At 33.3% G+C, this 27150-nt stretch overlaps 2 protein-coding genes across 2 annotated transcripts in view; both read left to right on the forward strand.

Annotated features, from left to right (window-relative positions):
- Positions 1-33: 33 nt before the first annotated feature.
- On the forward strand, positions 34-4919 carry LOC139988858 (uncharacterized). The gene is made up of 6 exons (XM_072006642.1): positions 34-264; positions 485-851; positions 3244-3630; positions 4013-4164; positions 4241-4425; positions 4519-4919. Exons 1-6 carry the CDS (start codon positions 164-166, stop codon positions 4689-4691), a joined length of 1365 nt encoding a protein of 454 aa, XP_071862743.1. The 5' UTR covers positions 34-163; the 3' UTR covers positions 4692-4919.
- Positions 4920-5544: 625 nt separating this feature from the next.
- Positions 5545-27150, forward strand: part of Igl (IQ calmodulin-binding domain containing protein igloo) — a 90243-nt gene continuing 68637 nt past the window's right edge. The window contains exon 1 of the mRNA XM_072006328.1: positions 5545-6256. Coding sequence (XP_071862429.1) covers positions 6184-6256 — 73 coding nt within the window. The 5' untranslated portion in view covers positions 5545-6183. The remainder of the gene's footprint in view (positions 6257-27150) is intronic.

The raw sequence follows: 27150 nt of genomic DNA on the forward strand, positions 1-27150 counted from the left end.
TGTAATTTTTTAAATTATCATTTTTGTGACATTTAAATAACGAATGTAGTGCCCTCGCGTGTATGCGGCACGAAATAGTGATGAAGACAGCATGGTATAGCACATACCTAAGGTACATACATAGTTGCGTGTTGCGCACTGCATTTGGGACATAAGACTCAAAATGGAAGAAAAGGTTATAGATCAAAAGGAATATTTAAAAAAATACTTGTCTTCAAAAAATGAAAAGAAGAAAAAGAAAAAGATTAAACTGGGATTAAAAACGTAAGTTTCCATTTGTAAATATTGTGGCTTTGACAGTTTCAACAGGAAGTTCTTGTGTTTTTTAACCTTTAATGTATAAACAGAATGTATTTTATTTATTGTCATTTTCTTCATTTAATATTATATTAATATCGGAGATTGTTTAAATATGAACAGAAATAATAAACTATCTTGGAAGATTATTCACTCCTTAGCATAAATTTTGATATGTATTTTTCAGAGTAAAAATCATTGATGATGACATAGAGCTGAAGAATTTAAGACCAATGGAAAAGAATGAATTTGATATTTTCACCAATGCAGAAGATGCACCTCAAATTGCTGGTGTTGTAGATGAACGTGGTCCGGTTGATTTTTCTGATAAAAGAAGATGGAAAATAATAGCTAATGACAAAGGTGACGATGTAACTATTCCTAACATTGATAGAGAAAATAAGCAACTCAAAGAAGTTAAGAACATTTCTGATGACGACTTAAGTCCACCAAGGCAAGAAAAGAAATATTTGGATGATGATTTGTCTCCTCCAAGAATATCTAAAAAAAGAAAAAAAAAAAGTGACAAATTAAGAAGCAAAAAAGAACGATGGTAATGATATAATAAGGGAACCTTACTTGCTACAACATCCATGGCCTCGAAGAATCTTTTTCTCAACAAATATAAAGTGAATGTTTCCAAAATTTTAAGAGTGCTTTATTTTATATTCAAGTACTAAACAAAATTTTTTTATTAAAAAAATAATACATTTTTTAATTGGATATTTAGATATATTTGTAACATCGAGCTACCAGGGTGCAGGAATTGTAAACTTGTGTACATCTTAACACTTTGACTGCCACCCCGAAATCAGATGTTTCACTCAGGACGCCACGGGAGTATTTTTATTATTTAAAGCATATAATGGCAAAATAATAATAAATTGATGATTTAAGACAACATTCTTCCTCTATGGACCGTTTATCTTATTGGTGGTCATGGGTGACCACTGTAGTGCCTTGGTAACAGTTGATAGCAACATATTATAACAAGGCTTCGTTTATTTCAACAAACCATTCGCATTCGTTATTTCGTCGTAAGCAAAACGTCCAAAATATATTTTTGAAACGTGTAGAAGATATTAATAAATAGTATTTACTCATTCTATATATAATAGGAAAGTATCTTCACACTTTTAACTTCAATTATATGATTACAAAGCAGCATTTACGATTATTTTCTAAGGTGTATTTATAATAATATTCGTAGATTACCCCTCAAAGATATGGATGCAAACACAGTGCACCGTTAGATGCAAGATTTCTCTTGTTTTTTTTTATTGTTGTTCTAATAAAAATGTTTAATTGTTCAGCGAGGCACTTTTTATTTCAAAGTATCTTCTATTTATCGGTTATATTCAAAATACCCCAACTGTCAATTCTCATTCAATTTTTACAATTGTAAGTTCAAGCACTCCGGTCACCAATGACCACTGTGGCGTCACAGTTGGTCATATATGACCAACGTGGCAGTCAAAGTATTAACCTAACGGATCCAATTCTTGCCTGCAATAAAAACAAAACTTTTTCTTAATTTCCGTGTAATTACATCAACAAATACAAAATTGAACAAATTGTGGAATTTTAAAAGAAAATTACGGGAAAATTTCGATTTATTTTTGCAAGAAAAATCGTTTTAATTAAATTCTTTTTATAAATGTTTCTATTTCATTGAGAATTGTTAGTCATCATCTAACTATAAAATCACGGGTTAAACTTCGCCTTAACTGTTCTTATATATCTTAAATTGTTGTTTTCTTTTTTATCACTATCTGGCAGTTTTCAATATGTAGTTTCAATGTGTAGAATCTGAAAATGCAAGTCTTAATTTTAAGAATTCAGCATTTCAAAAATTATGTATGTATAAAGTTAAGCGTTTTTGACATATTTGACAACTTGCTTTGTCGTCATATTGCTTCTATCTATCACCGATTGGGCCGCACAAAAATGAACACTCATTCACACACATTTAGTTTTTTATTTTTTGAGCTTTTATTTTATGATTGTGGATACCGTTGCTGGCTGTAATTAACATGTAATATAGATGAACTTTGCCGAAAATTAACATATGAATATAGCTGGCCGCCTTGTGACCACTGCAATTTTATAGCTATCCCCAACATAATTCAGTACCTATCTACAAATTCCATGTTTTAATTTACTGTTTTATGGGCATATTCCTCTGGGAAGATATTCGTCTTATCCCGCTTAAGTGGCTACCGCCCAGGTGCATTTGTTACAGCCAGTGACTCCACTCATTGGACGAATCGTGAATAAAAGCCAATATGAGGTCAAAGTAAGCTGTCAAATACGAAAAAAATGCTCAACTTTATATGGTTATAACTTTTATGCCGTTGAATTTCTAAAGCTAAGAGTTACATTTTCGGATTCTACGCATCGAAAACTATCAAAAAGCAATAACAAAAGGCAATAATTTTATTTCTATTAAGTCGCATTCACAAATTTTAAAAAAACATGATTTTGAGAAAAACGCATCCAAAGTTTTCGATAAAATGGTTTCTTACTAAATAACAAAGAGTGAAGAGTGCCAACGTATATCGAGAATGTTGCATAAAATGTTGTCAGATGGAGCGATTGCCGCGCGGCGCTCCGTGTAGTAGTGTGGCCACAATCATATAAAACTTGTAGTTGTAGTTTATGGCGATGCAGTGAGATCGTTCACAATATGTATGCATGTTTTCAGTTATGAAACTTACGAAAGTAACGAATCGGCTGTTATTCAGCATGCATATCTTTACAACGTTCATTTTTGCGATTAAGATTTCGAGTTATTTTTGTTTAATAAAGTTTATGTATCAAATACCAGTTTAATTTATGTGTAGTGTCAAGCACATACATTGTTTGGAAATATCACTATATATATGTAGCAGACAGCAGAATTTGCTTTGCGAGGACGACTGCAAAACACACGCGGATAATAGCTGAAATAGCGCAGACGTTACAAGTAAAATGTACAAACATTATAAAAAGAATCCAGACAAGAGACATGATTCAGATATGAGTCCACCTCGTAAAAGGAACAGAGATGACCACGCAAGTTCAAACAGATTTAAGGAAGGTGACAGAGATTACTATAAGTCTAAATCAAGCAAATTTCGTGACAGATATGACCACGATTTTAGTCATCGTTCACACAGAGAAGATTATTATATCAAGGAAAAGAAACACAGGCATAGAAATATCGATAAAGAATGTAGTGAAAAACGCATGAGGAAAACATTAGACGGAAAAAAGGCGGGATTACAAGATGCTAAAGCACTACGAGAAGAAACAGAGGCATATAGAAAACGAGAAGCTGATCATTTTCGCAAGGTATTTCAAGAAATTTCATCTTTCCGTTTTCTAATTTATGTCTTATATAAAAAAAAAAAAAAAAAAAAAAAAAATGGTTAAATTTTACTTCAGTGAATCAGAAATTATTGACTTTTTTTCAGTCTTGTAGTTTTCGATACGTACACTGTACTCATTGGACAAATCATAGATAGAAGCCAATGTGGCACCAAATAATGTGCAAAATATCCTAAAAATGCTCAATTTTACATAGCCATAACTTTTAAATCAGTGATTTCCTTACTTTAAAACTTGTTTTTTCGGATATTACACGTTGAAAATTACAAAATTAAAAAAAGAAGTTAATTTTTCATCTCCTAGAGTAAAGTTTACCCAAAAAAGGTTACAATTTTGCTTTTTTCAGCTTAGTAAAGAAGTTACAGGAGTTGGACAAGCGGCGATTGTGCGTGATAAAACAGGTAAAAAGCGTAACCTAGAGGCAGAGGCAATAGAAGAACGAGAGAGGCAAAAACGACAAGCAGAATTAGATGAAAAATATGCTAAATGGGGAAAAGGGTAAGTAATACAGAATCCAGTTCATAAGATATTGTATTTGTGGCAACATTTGTAAAACACATATTTGTTATATCAGTTTAAAACAAGTTGAGGATCGTGAAGAAAAGCTAAAAGATGATCTTTATGAAATGAGTAAGCCTCTAGCGAGATATGCAGATGACACTGATTTGGACAAAATGCTTAGGGAACAAGAAAGAGAAGGTGATCCTATGTTAGAATATATTAAGCAAAAACAGATTAAAGAAGGGAAAAGAAAACCAGGTATAGAATTATACATTTTCTAAGTTCAGTTCTAAAAAAATATTTATATTTGTCATAATGATTTCATTGGTATACAACTATGTATGTTCTCAGATCGACCAAAGTACGAAGGATCATTCATGCCAAATCGTTTTGGTATCAAACCTGGTCATAGGTGGGACGGGGTTGACAGAAGTAATGGATATGAAAAACGATGGTTTGAAGCACAAAATGCAAAGGTAGCACGTCAAGAGGAGGCTTATAAATGGAGTACTTCTGATATGTAAAATGCACGCGTTTCTTCATTTTTTGTATATATCATACAAGTTACATGTTATGAACATTATGGTTTAATTATCAAGCGAGAGATCGGAAATATACAGGATGTCGAATTTAATAAATATTACAAGTATTTTGTCATATATATTCCTAATAATTAGTACATCCTGTATATTCAAAATGTAAAATGCAGTTTCTATCATCTATATTCAATAAACATCGTCTCAAATTCGTTATCAATCATTATTATTATTTATCCTTAATACTTTCTGTATCGAGAGAATAGTGCATGCCGGGAAGGCATTAAAAATATCGAAGTTATTTGTTAGTACTGTTCTCAGTATAAGTCACGCGACTATGAAACGCAAACAAATGTATGTCTCGTCTATGAAATATGAATCATCAACGGTGGTAAATCGCGGAGGATTATCAAAACTAGAAAATCGATATTCGTTCCAGAAAACAGGAAGACTGCGAGAATTGTTGGCGCCTGTCTGCCACCAGTCTTGTCGATTCAGTACATTCAAACGAGGTATCCGTTTATGAAATCGATTGAACCTTGCAAAAGTCCTCTCTCCTTGGATGGTACACGAGAAATGGGAGTGACGCGTAATTAACCAACGATAACTAATACGAAACCAATATGTCTCTCATAGAAATGTTACAATGCAAAATCGTGAAACATTGTAGCGTCTTTAAGCATGTAAGTCGTGTGTAGCGAAGGGTCCACCGTAGACGTGCAATCGTTATTGGTTTCGCGCGCATGCAATCGTGTATGTATACGCACACGAAGATCACGAAGGAATATATATCGACTCGCGTAGTCGCGACGCAAGGGCAGGGTCGTCGGCGTCGGCACTCGGCACTCAGCAGTGTCAGTACGCCTCGCGACGCCGATGGGACTTGTGTTCGTGATACACTCTTAGGTTAGCGTTTAGTGTTCGCCAGCAGTAGCTTTTGTACAGTGTTTTAATCTATATACATACATATATATATACACACATACACGGGCGGTACACACATACATATACACACATATATATTTTTCTTAACCGATTGTTAAATTCGTGAACGGAAGAGACTGCGTAACCGATCGAATTTACAATACGTCCAGTTTGACCAACCACAAAGATTCATTGTATTTTCGTCTCAACGAATTGCTGCGAATAAGCCGGGTCCACGGCGTGTCGTTCACCTTCTCTGGGCAACGAGAAGAAAAACGAAATTTTTGGAAACTCCAAAAATAAACTGTGATCTTTCCTACTAACCAATTTGTCCTTGTCAACGTGTCGGTAGCTTTTTCTAACTCGTATGAGTAGTCTCCTGGTGTAATCTCTATTCCTTATTTTACGACTCGATGTTAACCAGAAAAGCTCTTACAATCAGTCGATCGTAATCGCGAATTACATAGTAAGTGTCGCGAGTAACGGTTGGCGTTTGCGACTGGAGGATAGAGAAAAGATATAGGAAAAGAAGAGAACAAGGAAGAGCCGAGTGAAAATGGGGTGCAATACGAGCAAGGAGAGCGTCCAGCCGGTAGGGGATGAAGCGAAGGAGGACGGGAAGAACGGCGGTGAGTAATCTACTTTTAATATTTATTTTTATATTTTCTAAAACATGATATTTGACAAATATGTTCAAATTGGTCACAATGTGTACTTATGAGAAAATACATAATTACGTGACATGCTAGTTTTTAATTAAACTGACAACGAAATGTGCTATGCAGCGTATACTATATAGAAATAAAAATACAGTATGTAATTTAATCAAAGATAATTCTAATGTGAGCACCGTAGTTCTGTGCGAAAAACATACGTTTCAATAAATGTAAGTGAAGTACTAAGAGAATCGTAATAAATGAATTTCGTGGACTTTTTCGGTTTACGTTGATAATAATTTACTGTAGAAGCTTTAAATCGTTTTCTACTTTTGGAAATTCGATGTTTCTAATTTGTTTCCGAGCTAATGAATTCAGGGAGTAATATGATATTTTTGAATTAATTTGATGAAAGCAATACATTTTCGAAGAAATAATGTTCATGTAACATATCATTAAAATGAAATACGTATTAGCGGATATAAAATTACTTACAACTAGTCGCGTTGGAGGTTAAGAACGTTTTATTTAAACTCATTCAGAAGGACAAGCTTCCCAGTTCGTAAGAATGCGTGGAGTCGCATTTGATATCTTTCTCTTCGAAAGACGACTCGAAGAATTATTGGGTTTTCTCGCCTAGGTTCTTGGTCGTCATTCGAAGTTGTTTAATCTTCGACTGATCATGGTTGTGGCAATTTTTATCGCGAAACACGAGGAATACGGTAAGTAACGAAATCGTAATAAAATCGATCTGTGAACGCCGAGGCATTCGTATTCCGAACGATTCAAAATTCTCCGGAGGACAATTCAAGCATTCGAGCGAAGTTCGCAATTAAGAACTATTTTAATCTCACAGTCAGATGAACCATGTTTTAATGGTATTCTTATTTTTATTATTCGGTCTAAGAATTTGCAATATCAGTAGAACGTAAGTAAGTATTTTATTCATTTTGTTTACTGTGGAACAAGAAATTTTTATAATTCAGAAATGATACCCTCCCTGTACTGGAATGCTTGCTGCCACATCCGCAAATTTTTCTTACGACTTTTGCATACTGAATGTGTTTTATAATTTTTTATTTGAAGCACCTAACTTGTTTTCGATGTTTGTCGCATTAGAGCAAAGAGAATTCCACTTTTCATGTTGCACGTAATTTGTTTGTAAGAGAGTTTTAATCGTTGAACCATCTCTTTGTTTTTTTTTTTAATTGTTTCAATGTACCGTGTTTTGTAACGTTGACATGATACGTCAATATTATTGACGTTGATGTAGTGACTCAGAAGAACTTTAAATGTCTCAAGCACCGCTCATTTAACCTTTTAATTGGTTAATCAACTCGTGTTTTGTGATAAATAGTTGCATCATAAACATAGAGCTTATAAAAGAATTTTTTTCTTAGAGCGCTTAAATCACAATCAGGTATTGTCGCTATTGAACATTTGCTTATTAATTACAACTCACCAGAGAGTAATTAGATCAAATTGATATTCAATTGTTTGTTCATACGCACATGAAACATATATTAACATATAATCAATTACTAATTGATTGTTAGTTTAGTGTACGTATTGTCTTCGATATACTTTTTCATTAAATACAAATCTACATGCGTATGAAACTGAGAAATTCAATGTATTAGTTCATCGGACAAATAATGCGGTTTTTCTGGGAATTGAGTTTAAATTGGAATTCGCCACGATAAATGTTTTATAAAAGGAAAGTAGCAGACTTACTAGAAAGATAAGTAACAATCGTAGAAAATATGGAAAGATACATATGACTGGCTAATTATTGATAGATACATAATTGTTTATATTTATTCAATGTACGTAGCGAAAAGTTATTTATTAAAAATACTTTCCACCAAAAAGTTTCAATATTTTAACCTATATCTCTTATCGATGAAATAAAACCTACTCTACTCGATTCTCATAAAGAAGAATTCTTTTCGATCCTTTGTCGTTGGTGGAATAAAGATTCTCACGTGATATAACCAGTTGTCCAAGGAGGAAGTTAAAACCTCCAGTTACGTTGTGAAACGAAGGTTAGTATGTATGTGCATTTGTATATACTTAGATCTCTCAAATTACAAGCGGAGTTCTCGACCTTCTGCTTTTTCTTCACACTTGGTTCGTGCATCGCATTAAGGCTGACTTGCGATTTCTACATACATGCTGTCACACCGTTGATACTGATAAAGTCAGAGTTTCGAGGCTTATGAGCTTTACTTCAGAAAGCTCGATGTTGCATGTCACGGAAAAGGAAGAGGCCGACAACAAGCCGAAAAGGGGATATTCCCGGTTGAATGAAATGAAAATTCTCGGCATGGCACGGACAGTAATATAATATCACACCATACATTTCGTTTGGCTACTAGAGCACGAAATCTGTTCATACGCTGAAGTACGATATTTATGAGATCAGCGTCATTCATGTTTCTTGCCTTCTTTCTTGAGTAACAGAAAAATATCGTTTAGCTTAACCGTATCTTGTTTTTATTACGAAGCAATAAAACGCGTAACAAGTGCACAAAATTATATCGGTAGTGTCGTTAAAAATATGTAAAAGGAAACGCTATAACAAATAATTATCAGTAAAACATTAAATGAATTATCGATCGAAATTGGAATTTTACTTTGACATATGTGCAGAATTTCATGCCTTCTGACTTTTTATCTGGAGCGAATCGGATAGGGAATTTTTTTTATCACAAGCTCCTATCAAAATTGTTCCATTGTACAAAATATGTCCGATACATATCAGTATCCTCTACACTTGCTGTACAGTCTTTCCCTATATGTTCCTTTTTCTTCGTGTATATAGTACAAAAATATAAATCTACAAATACAGGAGAAACAAATACGTAATAGAGAAAACAAAATTATAAAATAAAATTTTTCATCGTACAGAATTTGACAGTTCAAAACTGGTCTACGAAGGACGAGATATAATATTCATGTATGTATATATTTTTAAACCAACTGCAAAATTGTCATTTGTAAGATTCTATCAGAGAGAGAAATAAATGTGCAGCTTAGATATTTTTTAACCGATAAATGTGCTTCTCGTTGCATCTTATGGAAACAAGCAAGTATTACAGTTAGACGTATCTACGTTACGATCGAATTATATGTTTGTAAAACCCTCTTCCTCTTTGCAAAGGTAAGGCAATATTGGACATATATATATGAAAACTTTATTCTAGATGAGTAATTCTCGTTTTCCAACATTTTTAAATAGATGCTATGGTATATGAAAGATTTCCTGTAATACGATACCATCTATTGATTTATACTTGCGTATGATCACTTTTTATCGAGTAATATTAATAAATTCTGCAAAAGAAGAAATTGTTGTTTTTATAGGATTCGAAGGATAAAAGACGGAGAATTATTTTATAGATATTTCCTTATTGGTAATGATACAGTATAGAATTTTGTATCGAAGATAAATCTTATTTTTTTTTAGGTGCATTTTACAGAATTAAAACTATAGAAAATTAAATCGTTAATTAAAGACATTTGAAATAAGATATTTGATATATATATACACACATCTGAATAAGAGAATATAGTTTGATATAAAAAGTGAATCCACAGTTACACTTGTACGAAGTATCGAATATTAGATGAGATATATTTTTGTGAAATTTTAAAAGTTACTCGAGCAGAAAGTGCTTCACTATACATAGAAAAATACATGCTGTGCTCACTTTTCTTTTTACGTCAGCAATAATGTGCACATTTTAGTAATATCAAGGCAATCGACAGAAAGCAGAGGATGGATGACCAAGTTGTTTTGTTCAGCATGCGTACACTGTATGCATTATGTACTTATCTTTTATTTCTTCGTACTTTTTGTTTGCAACGAGATCCGTGTTTTGTGTCACGAACAGAAACTTCTTATGAATAATTCGACTCACTAGACGTAACTATTTTTCTTCCATTACGCTGTTTCTCTTTAGATTATAGATACCTATCTTGTTTGTGTTTCCGATTTCTGTAATATTATATTTATTTGATACGTGTCACTTTATTGCTTGATTACCCTCGTTAAAACAGCTAACCAATCAAATACTAAATTTTATAATCATTCGATAATAAGATAATTTAATAATTTTCGTCAATATATAGCGACCAAACTATGTTAAGATAAAAGTAATGAATTATTCGAGTCACATTAAACGCATTTCCTCCTAATATAATTTACAAATAATCTAACATTGATAGAATTCATTCACATTTAAATATGAAGTAGACATAGAAACTGAAACATACACACCTTAACGCAATTTGATTATCCTTCAGGAACCTAGTTACGTTTTTATTCGGTAGTCTAAGTTCCTATTTATCTAGTAACATATTACGATACTCAAGGTTTCTTAAATAAATAACAGATTCTTTCATGATCCCAAATATTTGGAATTAGAAAGGTTCAACTTTATCACGTGAGTAAATTCGGGGTTCGACGAACTGGAGAATCGCGAAATTGGCAATAAATATTACTCGGTTCGGAAAATCGTGTTACCTTGTTATTCGCGTCGATTTTGTTTAACAACCATGTTCTAGTGCTATTCTATCAAGATTTTGTCGCTATCGGGAGTTAAGGAACGACCAATTCATTTGAGCAGTGCTTAGTCTCAACGATATAATTTCTGTCTAAACAATAAAACCGATGAAACAACAATGCATTATTCGAGATGCTCTACATTTTTCAGCGCAAAATTTGTCACCCGATTTTTCGTCCGTTTTCTTGACAATCTTTTTTCATTACTTAAATTTGTTCGTGACATTAAACATCGTTGAATTAGGAGATTATAAAAATCTTTAAAAATTATTACGCTGGTTTAGACCGAAGAATTTTCTTTAGGGATTGTCTTCGATTGTTTATTCGAAAATTATTATCAGCATTTTGGTCATGCGATATCCGTTGTCAAGGGGTTAACAAAACTTTTAATCCTTAGACTATAGGCCGTTTAAAAACAAGCTGTTTTGTATAGTTAACCTGACATGTATGAGCTGAAGATGATGACAGAATCGCATATACGGATTATATAACACTAGGTATTACAAAAGAAAAGTACATATATATAATACTGGAGAAGTCAAATATAAGCTCTATGAAAATTAAAAAATTTCAATTTATTTATCTTAACTACATGGGTTGATATTCTCCACTATATTGTATTAGGTTATTATAATAGTTCAGTAACAGTACCATTAAGGTTTAAATATAACGATGTGATTAAAATTTCATTTTATACGACATTGCATATGCACCGACTTAAAACAATACATATTAAATAGTAGGAATGTGGAAAATAGATTTGTATTCAGTTCTTTTGGTGTTTGTTCGGGTTTGTTGGCTCCATTTGCGTAAAATCTTTGTTTCACGCTTCTTCATTTGTAAGAAGATCTTAAGAAGAGAATCGAGGAAATGCAAACACCAAGGAACGATTATTTATTTTCTTCGCCGTGATCGCTTATTGTTGAACGCGAGAACCAAGCTTTGAAAAACCCGATGAATCTTCCCCAACGATGTTCAGGTTCCGGTGGGAGACCGCTGAAATATGGCAAATGTAAATAATAAAGTGAATAACATACGATACGACAGTATGGAACAATGTACTCTTCGCTTAGTTACAACCCTACTTTTCGCAGCACTTAAAGCAGAAGAAAATTCCTTAAAATCAAACAGATTCTGTTCACGGTGTGCACCACCGGGTGCATCCTTCGTTATTCAATAAATTCAAAGGTTATTTCGGCAAGTACTGCCGTGCATTTCTTTATTGTGCAATCATATCGGTGCAGTAATCTGTGCAGAATTTATCTAGTAATATATTAGCTTGAAATTCTTTTGACCACATTTACGCCGGTTATGTGGTAACGTGTTTTTGATAACGACGAATCGTGTCGTAATATACTTGGGAAAAAGTATTGTTTCTTTTTATTATACAGAATGCATCACAAGACAAGAGAGTGACCTACAAAAGGACTTTTGATATCAAAGGTACATATATGTACATATTCGTATGATATGAAGAGGGACATATGGTGTTAAAAATGTTTTTAAAGAATAATCCATTGTTTTACTACAGGGTCAATGTAACTCATTATATTATTCTTAATTAATATCTAGATCGCGTGGTTATGGCACTTGAAATACACAATCTAAATATTCAGAAGTCTTGTCGATAATACACAGTTACCTACGTTTTTATGTCTTATCAGAACGACGTTAGAATCGTGGGATTAAATTCGGTGATAAAGACATATACATACGCACATATGTATTTGATACAAATATAATAGATGTTATACGAAAGATAAAGCTCGTGCAATCAATTATTTTGCGTGTTTGTCGAGAACAGAGTTCCTTTTCGACTTTCTTTCGGCTTGCCAAAGCCGACACGTAGCAGCGAATAATATATTTATTCTACTGATTGTGAGTAGTAGTGGAGCGACGCGGCGGTTAAGTGGAAAAGTGCCAAATTGTATCAGCCAGCCGTAGAGTTTATTGCAGCGACACTTACAAATTGATTATTCCGCGTACAAAGCGATTTTAGGCGTAAAATGGCAATGTCCAATTTCCTCTACGTACGTGAAAATTGTTTCTATATTTTTTGAACATGACAGTTTGGACATTTTTTATTTGGAAAAACTCGAGAATAAATTCATTCGATACGTTTCACGCTCTCTCCAGTTAGAACGCAAAAGTTTTTTATTTATATTTAGCCGAAACGAATGAAAGTGATATAAAATATTTATTGTTATTATTTATCGAAGAAATTAATAGGTGTTTTTGTCGGTTTCCGTAAAAGTTCATCGATCTGTTCGCGTGATAACTTTGGTTCTTTCTAAGTCTTTCTAAAATTACGTCGTATAAAAATTAACGAGGGTTACAATCGATCGTATAATCACAATCATGTAAATTATATTCGCATATTAAATTCCTATTAAGCACATGCGGTCACCGAGCATGCGTTCTTTCGGCTCGATTGAATGAATCAGCGCAGAAAATAGTTTGGAAACGAACACGAACTACGAAATTACATGGTGCTCTGATTGTAGAATGTAGTATCGACTTCAGGATTACATGTAAGTTGGAAAAGGCTTTCGGGCTAGACCATATACGTATGTATGTATATACATATAATTTGTGAAATAAAGGGAACAATTCCATTAAGTTTCTCTAATCTGTGGCGTGGATTTGAAGAGACTCAAGTGTGTACTTCACACTAATCCCTCTAAATTTTTAATTTTAACATATGCTTATTTTCGGAGTATCTACATATATGTATAATATTTACACGGGATAAATAATAGCGTACATTTGAAATGATTGACTTATGAATGCAGATATACATAAACTTACAAATAAATCGGTAAGATGTCTTGTAGTGTCGAGAAAAATCGCTATTTGTTCTACCGATTTCCTCCGTTACACGATGCATCGGTCGTGTGCTTTTTTGTGATAACCGTCATGTATTCTCTATGTAAGATTATACAAATAAGTTTCGTATTACGGAGTTCTTCGAAATCAATCGATCGTGATACACCCACGAGTTCAATTAACTCAAGGCTGCATTGATTCGAGCGCGAACACGCGGAGCATCGATTAACCGGCTCTCCATTCGATCGATGAGCTAGTCGAGTGCTCGCAGCCACGGACATTCAACCTTTTTGAATAATTACCTTAATCGACCTAATGACAAGCAACAGCGTTTGCTTCGACTTCCATTTCGACAATGTGGTAGACAAGAACGCAGCTTGCTTTCATACTTACTTAGCTTTGCCATTTTGCTGATGTCGTAGTACACCAGGATCTTAATACTTCCAATCCTGATATTCGTAAGTGAATATCATTTGTCGCATTCAATTTACGTTTGACGTAGTTAATTTTTTATGAATTCGCATAACCCCCGTATTCAAGAACCTAAACTCGTTTATCTTAGGTAGAGATACATATAGTTGAAAACTTACTTTATGGCAAAAGGTTATATATTTGCGAGTGATTCATATGGAACTACATATCTCGCGCAGTTCGCGTGCGAAGCTTGACCTCCTTCACGACATCCCTAAGATACGCTGCTATGTTTATGAATCCGACAATAACGCCGTTTAACTGGATTCATGCGAACGGGCATGGTAACAACGTCAGCAACCAGAAAAAAGTTGTAACTAACTTTGTTCGGTTATTTCAGGTAAATGTGTAATACTCGAGGCATTGTGGTGCATATGATATTCGCGAATAATTTACATGGTATCGTTGAAGTTGCGTAGTAGCAATGTAACAATATTCTTTGTATGTATTAGTTACATCTTCAGGTAGAAGTAAACTAATAACGTTAGAGACACGCTTATCTAATAAGATAAAAGAATAGATGAACCTTGCAGGCACGAAGGGGTTAGATTGAGCAATTACTTGTACCAGAAAATACACACGTATGTGTACAACTATCCGTATTATGAGTGTAGTCTGTTATTTAATAGTACTATCGAGATAAAGATAAGTCTTATTGAAAAATTAAGTTGAAAATATGGAATAAAATTCTGTTTTCGAGGAAACGGAATAAAACAAATATAGATACTAGAATATTATATTTTTCATAGTACATATGTATTTGAAAGAAACTTCTTTTCAAGCACGTTAGTTGATACCTCTTGAAGGAGGTCAGAATTTAAAGTAGGCTAAAATGTATGGCTAATCCTATAATAGCCAACTGTATAAAATCTAGAGGATCGCTATTTTATCTATCTGTATGCTTGTCAAATTAACATCTCGTGTAATAATATTGTTTGGAAATTGCGTTAATTCGTTTAGAGTAAAAGAGCTTTATTCTCGTCATTAATTCTAAGCTGGTTGACAGTTAGGATGGAATTCGATCGCGAAGCAAACGTTCGTGTGCCCTCGTGTTTTGAAACCATTTTGAGTTTATAGCTCGAAATTAGTGGTCTATATGGATAGGCTCGGGCGTTTGAGATTTCCTACAGGATCGTGGTTTTTGATATTTAGCAACTTCTCTTTAATTTTTTGATAAAAACAGAAAAGTTGAAAAAAACAAAGATTAGTTGTGAAATTGAAATAGGAGAAGTTTGAGTTTCGTTAGAGGGAAATTCGGTTTCTTATTTCAACTCGAGTACAAAGTTGCTTTTTATACGTTCAAGCACGTAATCGTGCTACAGATAACTGATTCAAATTTCACAGGATGTTTTAATGAAGACGAAGTATACTGGGATGTCAAGTAAATTAGTCGTGTATTTCATAACATTCTAATTTATCGTAATTATGAATCAGTTTGTGCAAGTTTAAATGAAATTCGTGGGAAATATCATTTAAGATTAGTTCCTCTCGTTATGCTATATTTAGTAGCTGTATTTTAATTTGAACTTTTTGAAACGAGTTACGCGTTAGTTGCAATGTAAATTAATATGACTGGGTGAAATGATTTTGAAATTCTCGCTTAAATCGTGATTGGATGAAATTTAAAATTTTCTATTAACATGTAGGATGGATAAACATGTTGATAACGAGAGAGATTTATATTTCACGACGAGTTTTTTTTTTTCGTGATATAGTAAATATAAGAAAGGGGTGTGAAATACTACATCAAAATCTTTCTTGACCCTCGAATGTAAAATTTATGTTTATGTTAGAAAGCACTATAAGTCGAATATAGGTATGCATTCCATTGAAAGTGGATTCTAGTGGAAGGAAAGTAGATAAAAAGACAAAGTACCATATTCGTCTAGATAAACTAAAAGATAAACTTCCATATTCTCTTCATAACGGAAATACACGTTTCAAAAAAATATTTTATATTGTATTTTGGAAATCTAAACTGAAAAAGTCATATTCGACGTTTACGTATATGGTATTGAAATTTGAATAATTTTGCGAACATAAATAACAGACGAGTGGTTCTTTAAGCTCATAAAGAGTTCAAGAGAGTTCATAAAGAGTCGGTCGTAAGGAAACACGCTTATTGGTGTGAATGTCACCGTTGCAAAACCATTAACATTTCTAACGATACAGTAGTTTCCAGTTAGCTTTAAAGAATTTCATAATTGGCGGTAACTTGTGTCTTTATGCCGCCTAACGCTACGTCTAGTGTACTGCGTGGTGCTTAAACAGAAGATGTAGAAAACGAGGATTGGTTGGAGAGAAGTAGAAGCGTGTATAAGTGGAGCACGAGCCATGAACCGAGTATTAACACAATGAATTGTCGTCAGGTGGTTATAACTATGTACACGTGTATATACTAGGATGCACAGGTCGATGAAATTAATAGCGGTGCAACAGCGGCAGTGACAAAAGAGAGGCTTTTATTCCTTCTTCTTTTTTGGTTATACCTTACAACTCACTTTTCCGGAACATATCTTTGAGTTGAAAAAATTAGATACTTTCGTCGACTCTATTTTAGGAAGCCTTTTACATCATCGAATCTTATGTTTTTTGACAGTATTATACTATAGTTAGTATTGCAATTTAATTTGTATTTTTAAATAATTACAACAATGCGAAATTATTTTTATCTTTAAATCGCAGTCTTTTTTGGTACAGCCTGTTAGCGTAGATCAAAATGCAATGGATTGAAATATTGTAAGTTGACGAGAAACTATTACGAGTCTCGTTTATTTTGTGAACAGAATTTCTACACTTAGCTAATATATCGTATATTTAGGATATATTTACAGAAGTATCCTTTGGTGCTATCAAATGGATTTTCGAGGTCTATAACCGCAGGTCGATTGTCTAGTGCTTCTCTCTTAACTATTTGGTTCGTGTCGTTGATCCATGAAGCGATTCGCTTAATTCCCTATCCGGTTTTCGATTGTTTTCAAAAGTTTACGATTTACGCAGATCAGACAAGTTGATACAAAACACGTAAAGCTAAAAAAGAAATAACAATGGTTGTCTTCGTGCGATGAATAGAGTTCCTGCTAAATTTCACCCGAGAGCACATCCCTGCAGAGAGAGTGAGAGAGCGAAAGAAAGAGAAAGAGAGAGAGAGAGAGATTTGCGAATTCACAAATTTATTGTTATTTTGTGGCATCCAATAATGTGATTCTCTTGGGATTGAAATATCTAAGAGCCTGAAGGTTCCCGCTTTTATCGTGAAATTTGATAAACCAGATAGAGGTCTGCCATTAAAAATTTTGAAATTATTTTCGGATAAATTTTACTAAAATGTTCTGTAAATAATTTTCATATTTAAATATATTGATTCAGCTATTTTATTGCTTTTACGATATAAAAATGTTTATTATGTAATGTAAATTCAATTTTAAGAGATTAAAAGTTGCGAAAGAAAAATTCATATCCTGAATGAGAAAGGCTGCAGGCTCTGAGATAGTGGCTGAGTGTATAATAGTTAGAAGTGGAGGAACACTTTGTTTTAAATTCCTCTTATCGTTCTTTCTGGTGAGTTTCATTCTTTAATTACATCACGTTTAATTCGGTCGGCTCCTTCCTAGAGTCGATAACGGTCTTTAAAATAGTCAATCTCTTTAAGGCGATAATAATATTTTCCTTTCGACGAGTCAATCTAACAGCTTTGTAATTGCCGCGAATAAAATCGTTAAACGGTGGAACATTCACAAAATAAGTAACGTCGTCGTTCAATTATAGAAGAAAATGAACATCTGTAATAGAACATGTATTATAAACACAACATTTTATCATGAAAATATGTATTCCTTCCTTTTCTATCTGGATTCTTTTATAATTTAATTGTTTGACTCATAAAAGATATCCTTTTTAATACCTAATTATTTACTAATTACTAAGAGATCGTTATGGCAATTAGGTGCTGTAGTAGCGTTCACAATGAGAAGATCGTAGTAACATGGTTTTTACATGGTATATTACAAGAAATTTCCAAGATGAGGATTAAGGCACATTACGTTTCGTAGATAATATACGGCGAAAGTTCTGCGAAGGACTAAAATTAACCTCTTCGGTAAGATGCTTGTCCATCGCGTAGTGCCACTTGACGGCCGTGAGCAAAAGCGATTGCATAGCGTTACTTTACACTTTAGTCGATACTCTGTCGATTATAGTCGACGCTCGTACCGAAAATATTAAAGCGATGATTTTGTATAAGTAAGAAAATCAATAAATTTAAACTAACGGAATAGTAAAATCATCATAGAGATACAAAGATAGAGTGCGAGAGCGAGAAGAAAAAGCGATGTAGGAATAAAAAGAGAAATAGAAAGTGTCCTTGTCTAATAATGCACGCACATTTGTACAGTAAATATGTAAGTGTAACACCGATCAATCAACAACGTCAGTGTGCATGTTAGATAAGACATGGACAAAAGAGACCTCTATACAGCGTTCCCTTTCTATTCCCATATCGCATACACACTTACACTTTGTACGGTAACATAGAGATTCGCGTACTCTATCGTTATATCTCTATGTAAATTGCAAATATAACAAAATAACTATAAAACTAACGAAATATCGCGATAAATCGCTTCGAAACAATTACCAAACGAAGAACTAACGCGATAAAAAGTGATAGGAACGAAATAATATTACAGTAATTCTAAAACAACGACACAATGGAATAACGTCAAAACAGTTATAAAATGACCAAATAATAGAACGACATATCTAGTCTACGATTTCACAAAACTTCGGTCCAACGAAACAGTCACAACCTTGGATGGAACATAAAATCACGTCTCTTAATTGGTTGAAACTTTCCGAACGTGCGTTCTCCCACCAGTCGCAATCGGAGGGCTAAAATAGCAGCAAAATATAACATTCTGAGTGGCATCCGGGCACGTTCCTTGGATGGACGAGTAAACCTTGACACGCATCACGTGTTCGGTATTCGGGGCAAAACAATTCGCGATATTTCCACTGAATTTCAAGCCCGATCTCCGTTCCAGTTTTGGTCGGTTGAAATAACCGCGAGAATAGTCGTTGGCTATTGCGTGACTAACCAGACGAGCCGGAAATTTCGATCATATGACAGTGCAAGTGAAGGTACTTGGATTACCTTGTACTAAGCTTGTTACAAAGCCGTTCTTCTACGTCTTTCTCTTCTTGTCATTGGGAAGAAAGCGCCGGTAACTCCCGTTAGGTTCGCGTTAGGTGTTTGAAAAACACGTTCGTGCGCGAACCAAATGAATTATTTATACGATCGTTACCGGCCGCAATAAGTTACCTTAATAGACACGCCACATTTCCATCGACAATTCGTACGTGAGATCGAGAGAAAAGATCGTTGTTGGAGCGAACTCGTTACTACGAAAATGTAATTAGGCGGTAGAAGGAAACACAGGGATAGTTGGTGTTCTTCGAGAGAATCCACGGTATGGATAACCCCGCATCATCGATATTTTATACTTAATATACTAATTTTTCCGATATATCTGTTTGAGTTCCAAACAGCGTGATCGCGCTGTTTCGATTTTGTGTGGAAAAGTCCCAGTACATTTGAACGCTACGGATGACTGATAGTATTTTGTATTTTATTGTTATCTTCTCAATAATTATTATTGAACAAAACTTGAAATATTTATAAACTAATAGTACGCATATATAATAATACATATGTATTTCATAAAGTAACAAATATGACGAACGCTATTGCGCCGTTTGATTCTCTCCGCAATCGATTAAGACAAGCGCTATCGCGCTGTTCGGGATTTTTCGACCCTGATTTTTCAATGACCCCTGAGACTCAAACGGATATACAGCTACGTATTTGTTGCGTGCACGGAATTAAATACTGATTGAATAAGAACGACTAAATTTTTCAATGTGAAATATTTGTTTATCTGTCTTACGTATAAAAAAGTTGTATTTAATTATTGGAAAGAAATTAACGTATCGGATTCTTTTTTACATGTTTTCCGTTATTTACATTGCTTTCTCGACAAATTATTCAACGAGCTCCTCGTTCACTCTGGAATAAATTATGCCGGTCATATCGCTCATTTTAGATGGCCTATCGAGAGATTTATGTTCGATTCTGTGTTTGATTGTTGGCAAATGATTTGTAAACGGTTAATTGATTCGACAGTTTGGTATATTCGAGTCAGAGCGATTTCAATTTCCTGCGGTTTCGAGTAAATATTAGCTTAATCGGATTTTGCATTAAATTCTTGGAGAAGAATATGTAAATCATTTTTATGTGGGTGTACCTTTTCCTGGGAACCCTGTAAAATGTAAATTATTGCTTTAATGGTAACAAATAGTTGATGACACATTCGTGTGGATATAACGTTCGTCTGAGATGATATTTCATGTAGAAAATTACCCATATGTGTTTATAAGAACTTTTCGTAGAAATTATACTTATCGCTATTATCTTAAACTATATTAAGTCGAAGATGTCGCGGTTAAACCAAAGGACGACTGTATGTTGATTGACGCGGCATTTTTCCATTTTTATATTCATGTATATAGGGTATCTGAAAAAATGAGATGTTAGGAAAAATATTCTGTAGTAGAAATTAATTCATAAATAATGAAATATATATTGCAACTTTTGATCAAAGTAAACACATTGTTTAAATCAATAAAATTGGGAGGTCATTGAGGAGAGAATGTAATAGAGTTCGTGAAATTCGTACAATTTCAGGATGTAATGTTTGATAAAATTGATGCAAGAAGATAATGAAATGATTAATTATAAATTATTTATCAGTAGCCAAACGTCTATTGGAAAAACCAAGCCGGATTGGAAAAATAACAAGCATATTAAGACAATATAGACATACCTAATTCGGCCGGGAGTGTAACAACAAATAATATTTTCTATTACGTGAAACAAAATAGTGGCTGCGGTACCTCTATAATTTGATTTGTTCATACTTGTATTATACTTATATCAGCACGGTCTCTGGTGGTTTGGAACCTATCTAAAATTTAAAACTGTAGTTCCCACGTGTCTCTAACTGTACCAAAAACCATTGTCGTTCATTTTGCGAGTATACACTAAACTGAGACAAAACATTCGGGTAGTACAGTTTTGCTAGCGAAAATAGAGATCCATGTGCCTTAGACTACTAAAGATCTTATACAAGAGTACATACCACAATGATACACGCGTAATCTTCAATCCAAATTAGTCACTAATAACTTGTAGTTGATGCGATTATAAATAAACAAATAGGAAAAAGAAAATAGAGATAGCATGTAACCAAAGAATTATTAGGTACGACTTAAAGGCAGAGGTTGCGGGTGAAAATTGACGCGTATGCAAAAACATGAATAGCGTCGACATACAAAAACGAGCGCTAGTAACAGTTTTTGTTACTCCTGAGCGAAACAATTGAAAACTTTCGTACATATACAAAAATATAGAACGTTGAATTGTTAACGTGAAATTATTACTAAATACTCTGAGGAAGGAAAATACTAGCTTAGATAATAACGAATTATATATATAGATTATAAATAATATCGTAATTGGAATACGAACATGATGGATAGAACAAAAATCTCTTTTTAGACTTTTAAAGAAGACTTTTACGACGTTCGCTGTTGTAATATAAAATAAAACTCCTTCCTGCAAATTGTATATAAAAAAAGTCTATTCGCACATCAGATTCGCAAATCTATTCTGTGAACTATTTGTGGGAACTTTAGATTTAGTAGAAAAGTTGTAAATACGCAATTGGATAGGCAATTGGCGAGCATTACGTTTCGATAGCGTTGTCTGTTCCGATTACGTACATAGCAAAACAACAGTGGTATAATTTCGCTGTTACCCTTTGATCGATGACAATGTTCCGTTTATCGAAGAGTCGACATCACGAAACGGCACACCATTAATCCAGTTGGATTAATATTTTTTTGAAAACAAATTGATAGTAGAAATGTTTTTGCATGATATAATTGTGAATGATATTTAGAGCGAAATAAGCTACTTTGAAATAATCTTCCTCCGATGCTTCATAAACAAAATATGAAGTAAATGAAAAAGAGCGACATTTTTTTACATTTCATTTTATACCTTAAGAACTATTTTTCGTACATGCAAAAGTTTCAGTAGGATGTTGTAGTTAATGAAGTTATTTGTAAAACGAGACAAAGTTGTCCCATTTTCACAGCAGGCAGTCAGAGGACATCGGCGCAGCCCTCGCACCACTTTTTAATCATATGTGCGAAAACTGTAATTCATGGAAAAAATCGCAAACTTTGTAAACGTATTTCTGTCCCTTATGGGCGTTCAATTGATATAAAAAAATAAACATATAATACAAGTGATAAACTGTGAAACAACGCTTGTCTCATTTCTTAATGTTTAATAGTTCAGCGTTCGCGACTTTTTGAAAATAATCTATCTTTGAATCAATCGGTTCTATTGTTGCTGAAAACATGTTTTATTCTTAAATTACGTGGAATGATTAAAAAAATCGATAAAGACAGGTTCCACAACGGTAGGAAGTAAAGTGGGAAAATAATAGCATTTTACAACTAAGCAAAAGTAACCATCACCGTGTTTTAGCATCACAAGCGTTTGAACGAAAAGATATTTTCACACTTGCATATCAAAATCCAGATCTTCCAGATAGCGTACGAGCTCAAGGGATAAAGTAAGATAAGCTCATACACTTTTATTGTAAATTTTAAATTTTCCGTTTTGTAAGTTGACAAATTGATTGTGCGAAAACTAATAGACGGATCGATTCGAAATTTGGTACCAATTTTAAAATGACTAGAACTTGCTTACCTTAGAACCTCGATATTGGATGATAATTTTAACGTACGGTATAAACGACTTAAGAAAAGAGTATTTTCTTCTACTTCTTACTAATTTCTAATCTCTCAATTTTATTCACTTTTCAGATAATTTCATTAGCTGCAACTTTCCATTGAAACTTTTTCACGTACAATAAATAGTTTTTAAGTTTTATAAAGCGAAATATAAAAGAGGGTAGTGTTTTTTTTCGTTTAATCGATATTTTGCTTATAAAGCACCGGCGGAAAATTGTTTCACAATCGCTTATTTTGTTCTAAATATCGTTCAGAATCATACCAGGCAAAAACATTTATACTATCAATTTCTTTCTGAAATCATCTATTTTAGGCTTAATTCGGCTGAACAACATGGGAAGATCGTTAAAACAGGTAAGAAGAGGTAGATGCATGAATCGTGATTGCGCACAAATAAATGTGACCAAATTTCTTTTCTTTTCTTCTGGTAAGTCGGCTAACATCGATTTCATTCTGCTGCAATTACAGCTGGCAATAACTCGAAATATAGGACGACAGCCTTGTGGAGTTTGTTCATGGGTGCCCGACTGTCTCGCGTGGTCTACGCTCCACCGACGACCACACCCGTCTTTAAGCACGTAACTGGATGAAACCTAATTTCTACGAATTCAGAATGGAATTCCATAATTTAGTAAAATCGATAGGAATTCGATGAAGTTAAATTCTTTCCGCATCACCATATTGACTCGTTGCTTTCCTTCCGAATTTTCAGTAAAACTTGGTCCTTCATCCTATACCGTTATTTGAGAGTATCGAATATATTTGATATTACATTTCTCTCAATTTCGAATATGTTTTAGCATTTACTTAATCCTATATTGGTGTTATAGGATCATAGGAGATACAGTAATTTCAGTCGAATATTTTAATAGGAGAAGCGTTATTCGCTTGCACTTGATTGTTTGCGTTTTCCTTTAACGTCTTATACTTATTTTGATGCAACCTATAATTAAAGAAGGTGTTGATATAGTTAATTCAAGATCTATAAAAATGAAATATTAAAGCGGATTATAAATGACTTAATTACAATCTCCATCTCCGTTTTCAAATGAAGGTTAATAAAATGAAAAATACCGAAATTTTGATTTTCATATTGTACTTTTTTTTATAAGTCTCTAGAAAATTGAATTTTAAATTATCTATTAATTGTTTAACTTATTTATTCGAGTACACGATCGTTAAATATTTGAGTGGATTTTATTGCTTGACCGAAATTAATTTCGATTAGCAGAGTTGTAATTGTCCCTGATACTATTTCGTTGCATTGATGTCGCGAATTCTTAAGAAATGTGGTAGTTAATTGACTGTTAGTTGTTAGTTATTGTTATTGGTATTATTTTTCATATCTAGTGAATATTTGAAAACGAGATGTAACATATGTATATGGGGTTATATATCGATCATTTGAGAATTTGATGTGATCAATTTATAGGTAGGCCGAATATGATGAATTCAATGGGGTATATGGTTAGAATTATTGATATTCTCTCAAGCGAACTCAGATTAGCCGCGAATCGTAAAATCTTGATGTAAAGGATTAAGTTTATATGTATATTGCATATTACCCTAAATCGAAATTCTTAGTTTATATATCTTGCATATCCACAAATTTTAACCATGAATATATTTACTTTTTTAGAAATATTTGTACGCAAAATAATTAGAAAATTATTTTAGCCCTGATAATGTAAAAGATGTAAATAGAGTTTTCAATTGTATCGTTTTAATTACATTACTTCGCCACTTTGTTAATTTATCATTAAACAAGTACTTCCAGGAGTGTTATAATAATTAGAAATATTGGATTACACGTTTAGTTTTTGTATTCCATGCTGTTGAAACGTTTTCATTATTTTCCCGATTGTGCAAATAAACTTTATAAGAAGGCATGAATAATGAAATTATAACACCTTTAATAATTATTCGTCGGTTATATGTGTTTATCTGAGTACATAAGCTGTTGTGCCACTTCGAATGTTAACGTCTTTTTCTCGTGTCGGTCTGTCTATTGATTCGCCAGCATCAGCACTCTAGAATAACATTTCTTTTCTTGTGGACACTGAGGTGAACGTTCTTTAACCTTTGACTTTTCGCTTTAAGCTTCTCAAAGAAGTCGTTAGCCATCCGACACTTGGCACCTCGACAAGACTCGTCAATCTCGAACACTGAATACCTAGTTATATGAAGAAGTCGCGATTATCTCTCGTTTCAAAGGGAAGTAGCCAGATAAGAACGGGTTCATTGGAATTCGATATTATTTAATTCGTGGATATCGTTTATGAGCTTGATACATGATAATCAGCTACGTATGTATTTAGCGATAAAGAATCTTTGCCTTGCGCTTCGTGTATCTCCGTGTGATGTTTTATTTTAAAAATTATTATAGCAGAATAGATAGGTAAAAGGCAAATACGTAATATTTCGCAAACGCTTTCAATCAATATTCGTTAATATTGAAAAAAACGCGACTAATATTTTATTGTATGAAAGGTTCATGAAATTCAATCTAGTACTGGTAGTATTGATATTGATCATCAAACAAATGCAAAAAGATGCATTTCGTTAAGCACCACTTATTCTCGACAAATTGAATATTGTTTGCAAGTGCGATTAATCGCAATATAATTAATTCATAAATAACAAGTTGAACAATGTAAAGTCGTGTCGCGATATATTGTTTGGCGATTATCTTTTTCCTTAGAAAAGAAGAATTTATCATCGTTCATTATTTTACCTTTGCTGAAGTAAGATAGATTCTACATATAATCTTCGTACAGCCACAGAATTCAAAACTTTTAGTCTTTATGTGCTCATGTTTATAATTCTATGTCTATGTCTATATATATAATATATGTATACTCCGATGATCTCTACACGCGTTTGTCATGTCTCGATAACGATGACGGAAGTAGGAACTTAGGCTTCCTGAAGTGAAAACGCATCGCTTCAACGACTACGATCAAATCTCCAAATTGAACTCATCTGTAGAAAATTAAGTAAATAATTTATAGGAAACGGTCGCTCTGTTTGATAAAATGAATGCAAACTGTTTATAATCGAATCTTCGACTTTTGTTTCTGCCTACGTTTTAAACAGCTTTATTTTTACGTTCACCCCTACTGTCGATCTATTTATTCACGCATCGCAGCAACGTCCTAATTACATTTACTTTCGTTGCTTGCAGTTTCTTGCTCGAACGACTGAACGATCAATTATTTCTAAGATGGAGACGTTTCTTCGTTAAATTTCAGTGAAGTTTACATGGATTGACTGGGATAAAATACATGGATTGTCGACTAATATCGATCTGGATATGAGAGATAAACTAAAAATCACGAAATTTAAACATAAAAATTTTAGTATTAATTCATATGAAGCATACAGTGTGCAAAGTACATACTGTAAAGTCAATATATAATATACCATACATAACGAATATCCGATTAGCATCGAACATATTGAGCATTGAAATTATTGTATCACGGTGCCGTGACGTTTTCTGTTCCCTGAATATCTATGGTCGTTTTTTATAGGTCAATTCTTAATTTCTCATTGTCAGTCATACGATTTATATCTAGTGACCTCTTTCCTCAAATACATCTTGTCATCAATCTCTTATGCAGACGCTTACGTATGTTAGCGAATTACTAAACAGATTTCCATGGAACTAATTCTGTAGACCCTTAACTCCTATTAGGAGCGCTCATATTTCGTATACAATTGTTTTTTCAGTCAATTTATATTATGAAATGATATTTCGATATATGTATATTTCTTTCTTCATTTACGTTTCATGATCTTGTACCTTCACGACTTGTATTATATTTTAAGATCATCTTTTAGAAGTCCCTTTTCTCATGCATCTCTCGTGTTGTTGAAACAAACATATATATATATATATATATATATATATATATATATGTATATATATAGTCGTGAATAATTAGTGAGACAAGATCGCTAGTTTTAAGGTATAGTTAGTAGAACATAATGGTCGATTTATTCTATTTTCCTGTTATAAAAATTCACATTGATTAGTTTAAAATATTTCGAGATTATAAGTCTTCGACTTCTTTATAACCATCAAGTTTTTTCATTACTTCAAGAAAATTTTTTCACA

This window comes from Bombus fervidus, chromosome 7 (genome assembly GCF_041682495.2).
Source record: "Bombus fervidus isolate BK054 chromosome 7, iyBomFerv1, whole genome shotgun sequence".
Taxonomy (NCBI): Eukaryota; Metazoa; Arthropoda; class Insecta; order Hymenoptera; family Apidae; genus Bombus; species Bombus fervidus.

Coding starts and splice junctions, on each gene's coding strand:
- LOC139988858 (XM_072006642.1), top strand. CDS start 164: ATGGAAGAAAAGGTTATAGATCAAAAGGAATATTTAAAAAAATACTTG. Junction 265..484: donor ATTAAACTGGGATTAAAAAC/GTAAGTTTCCAT, acceptor TGTATTTTTCAG/AGTAAAAATCATTGATGATG. Junction 4,426..4,518: donor AGAAGGGAAAAGAAAACCAG/GTATAGAATTAT, acceptor GTATGTTCTCAG/ATCGACCAAAGTACGAAGGA.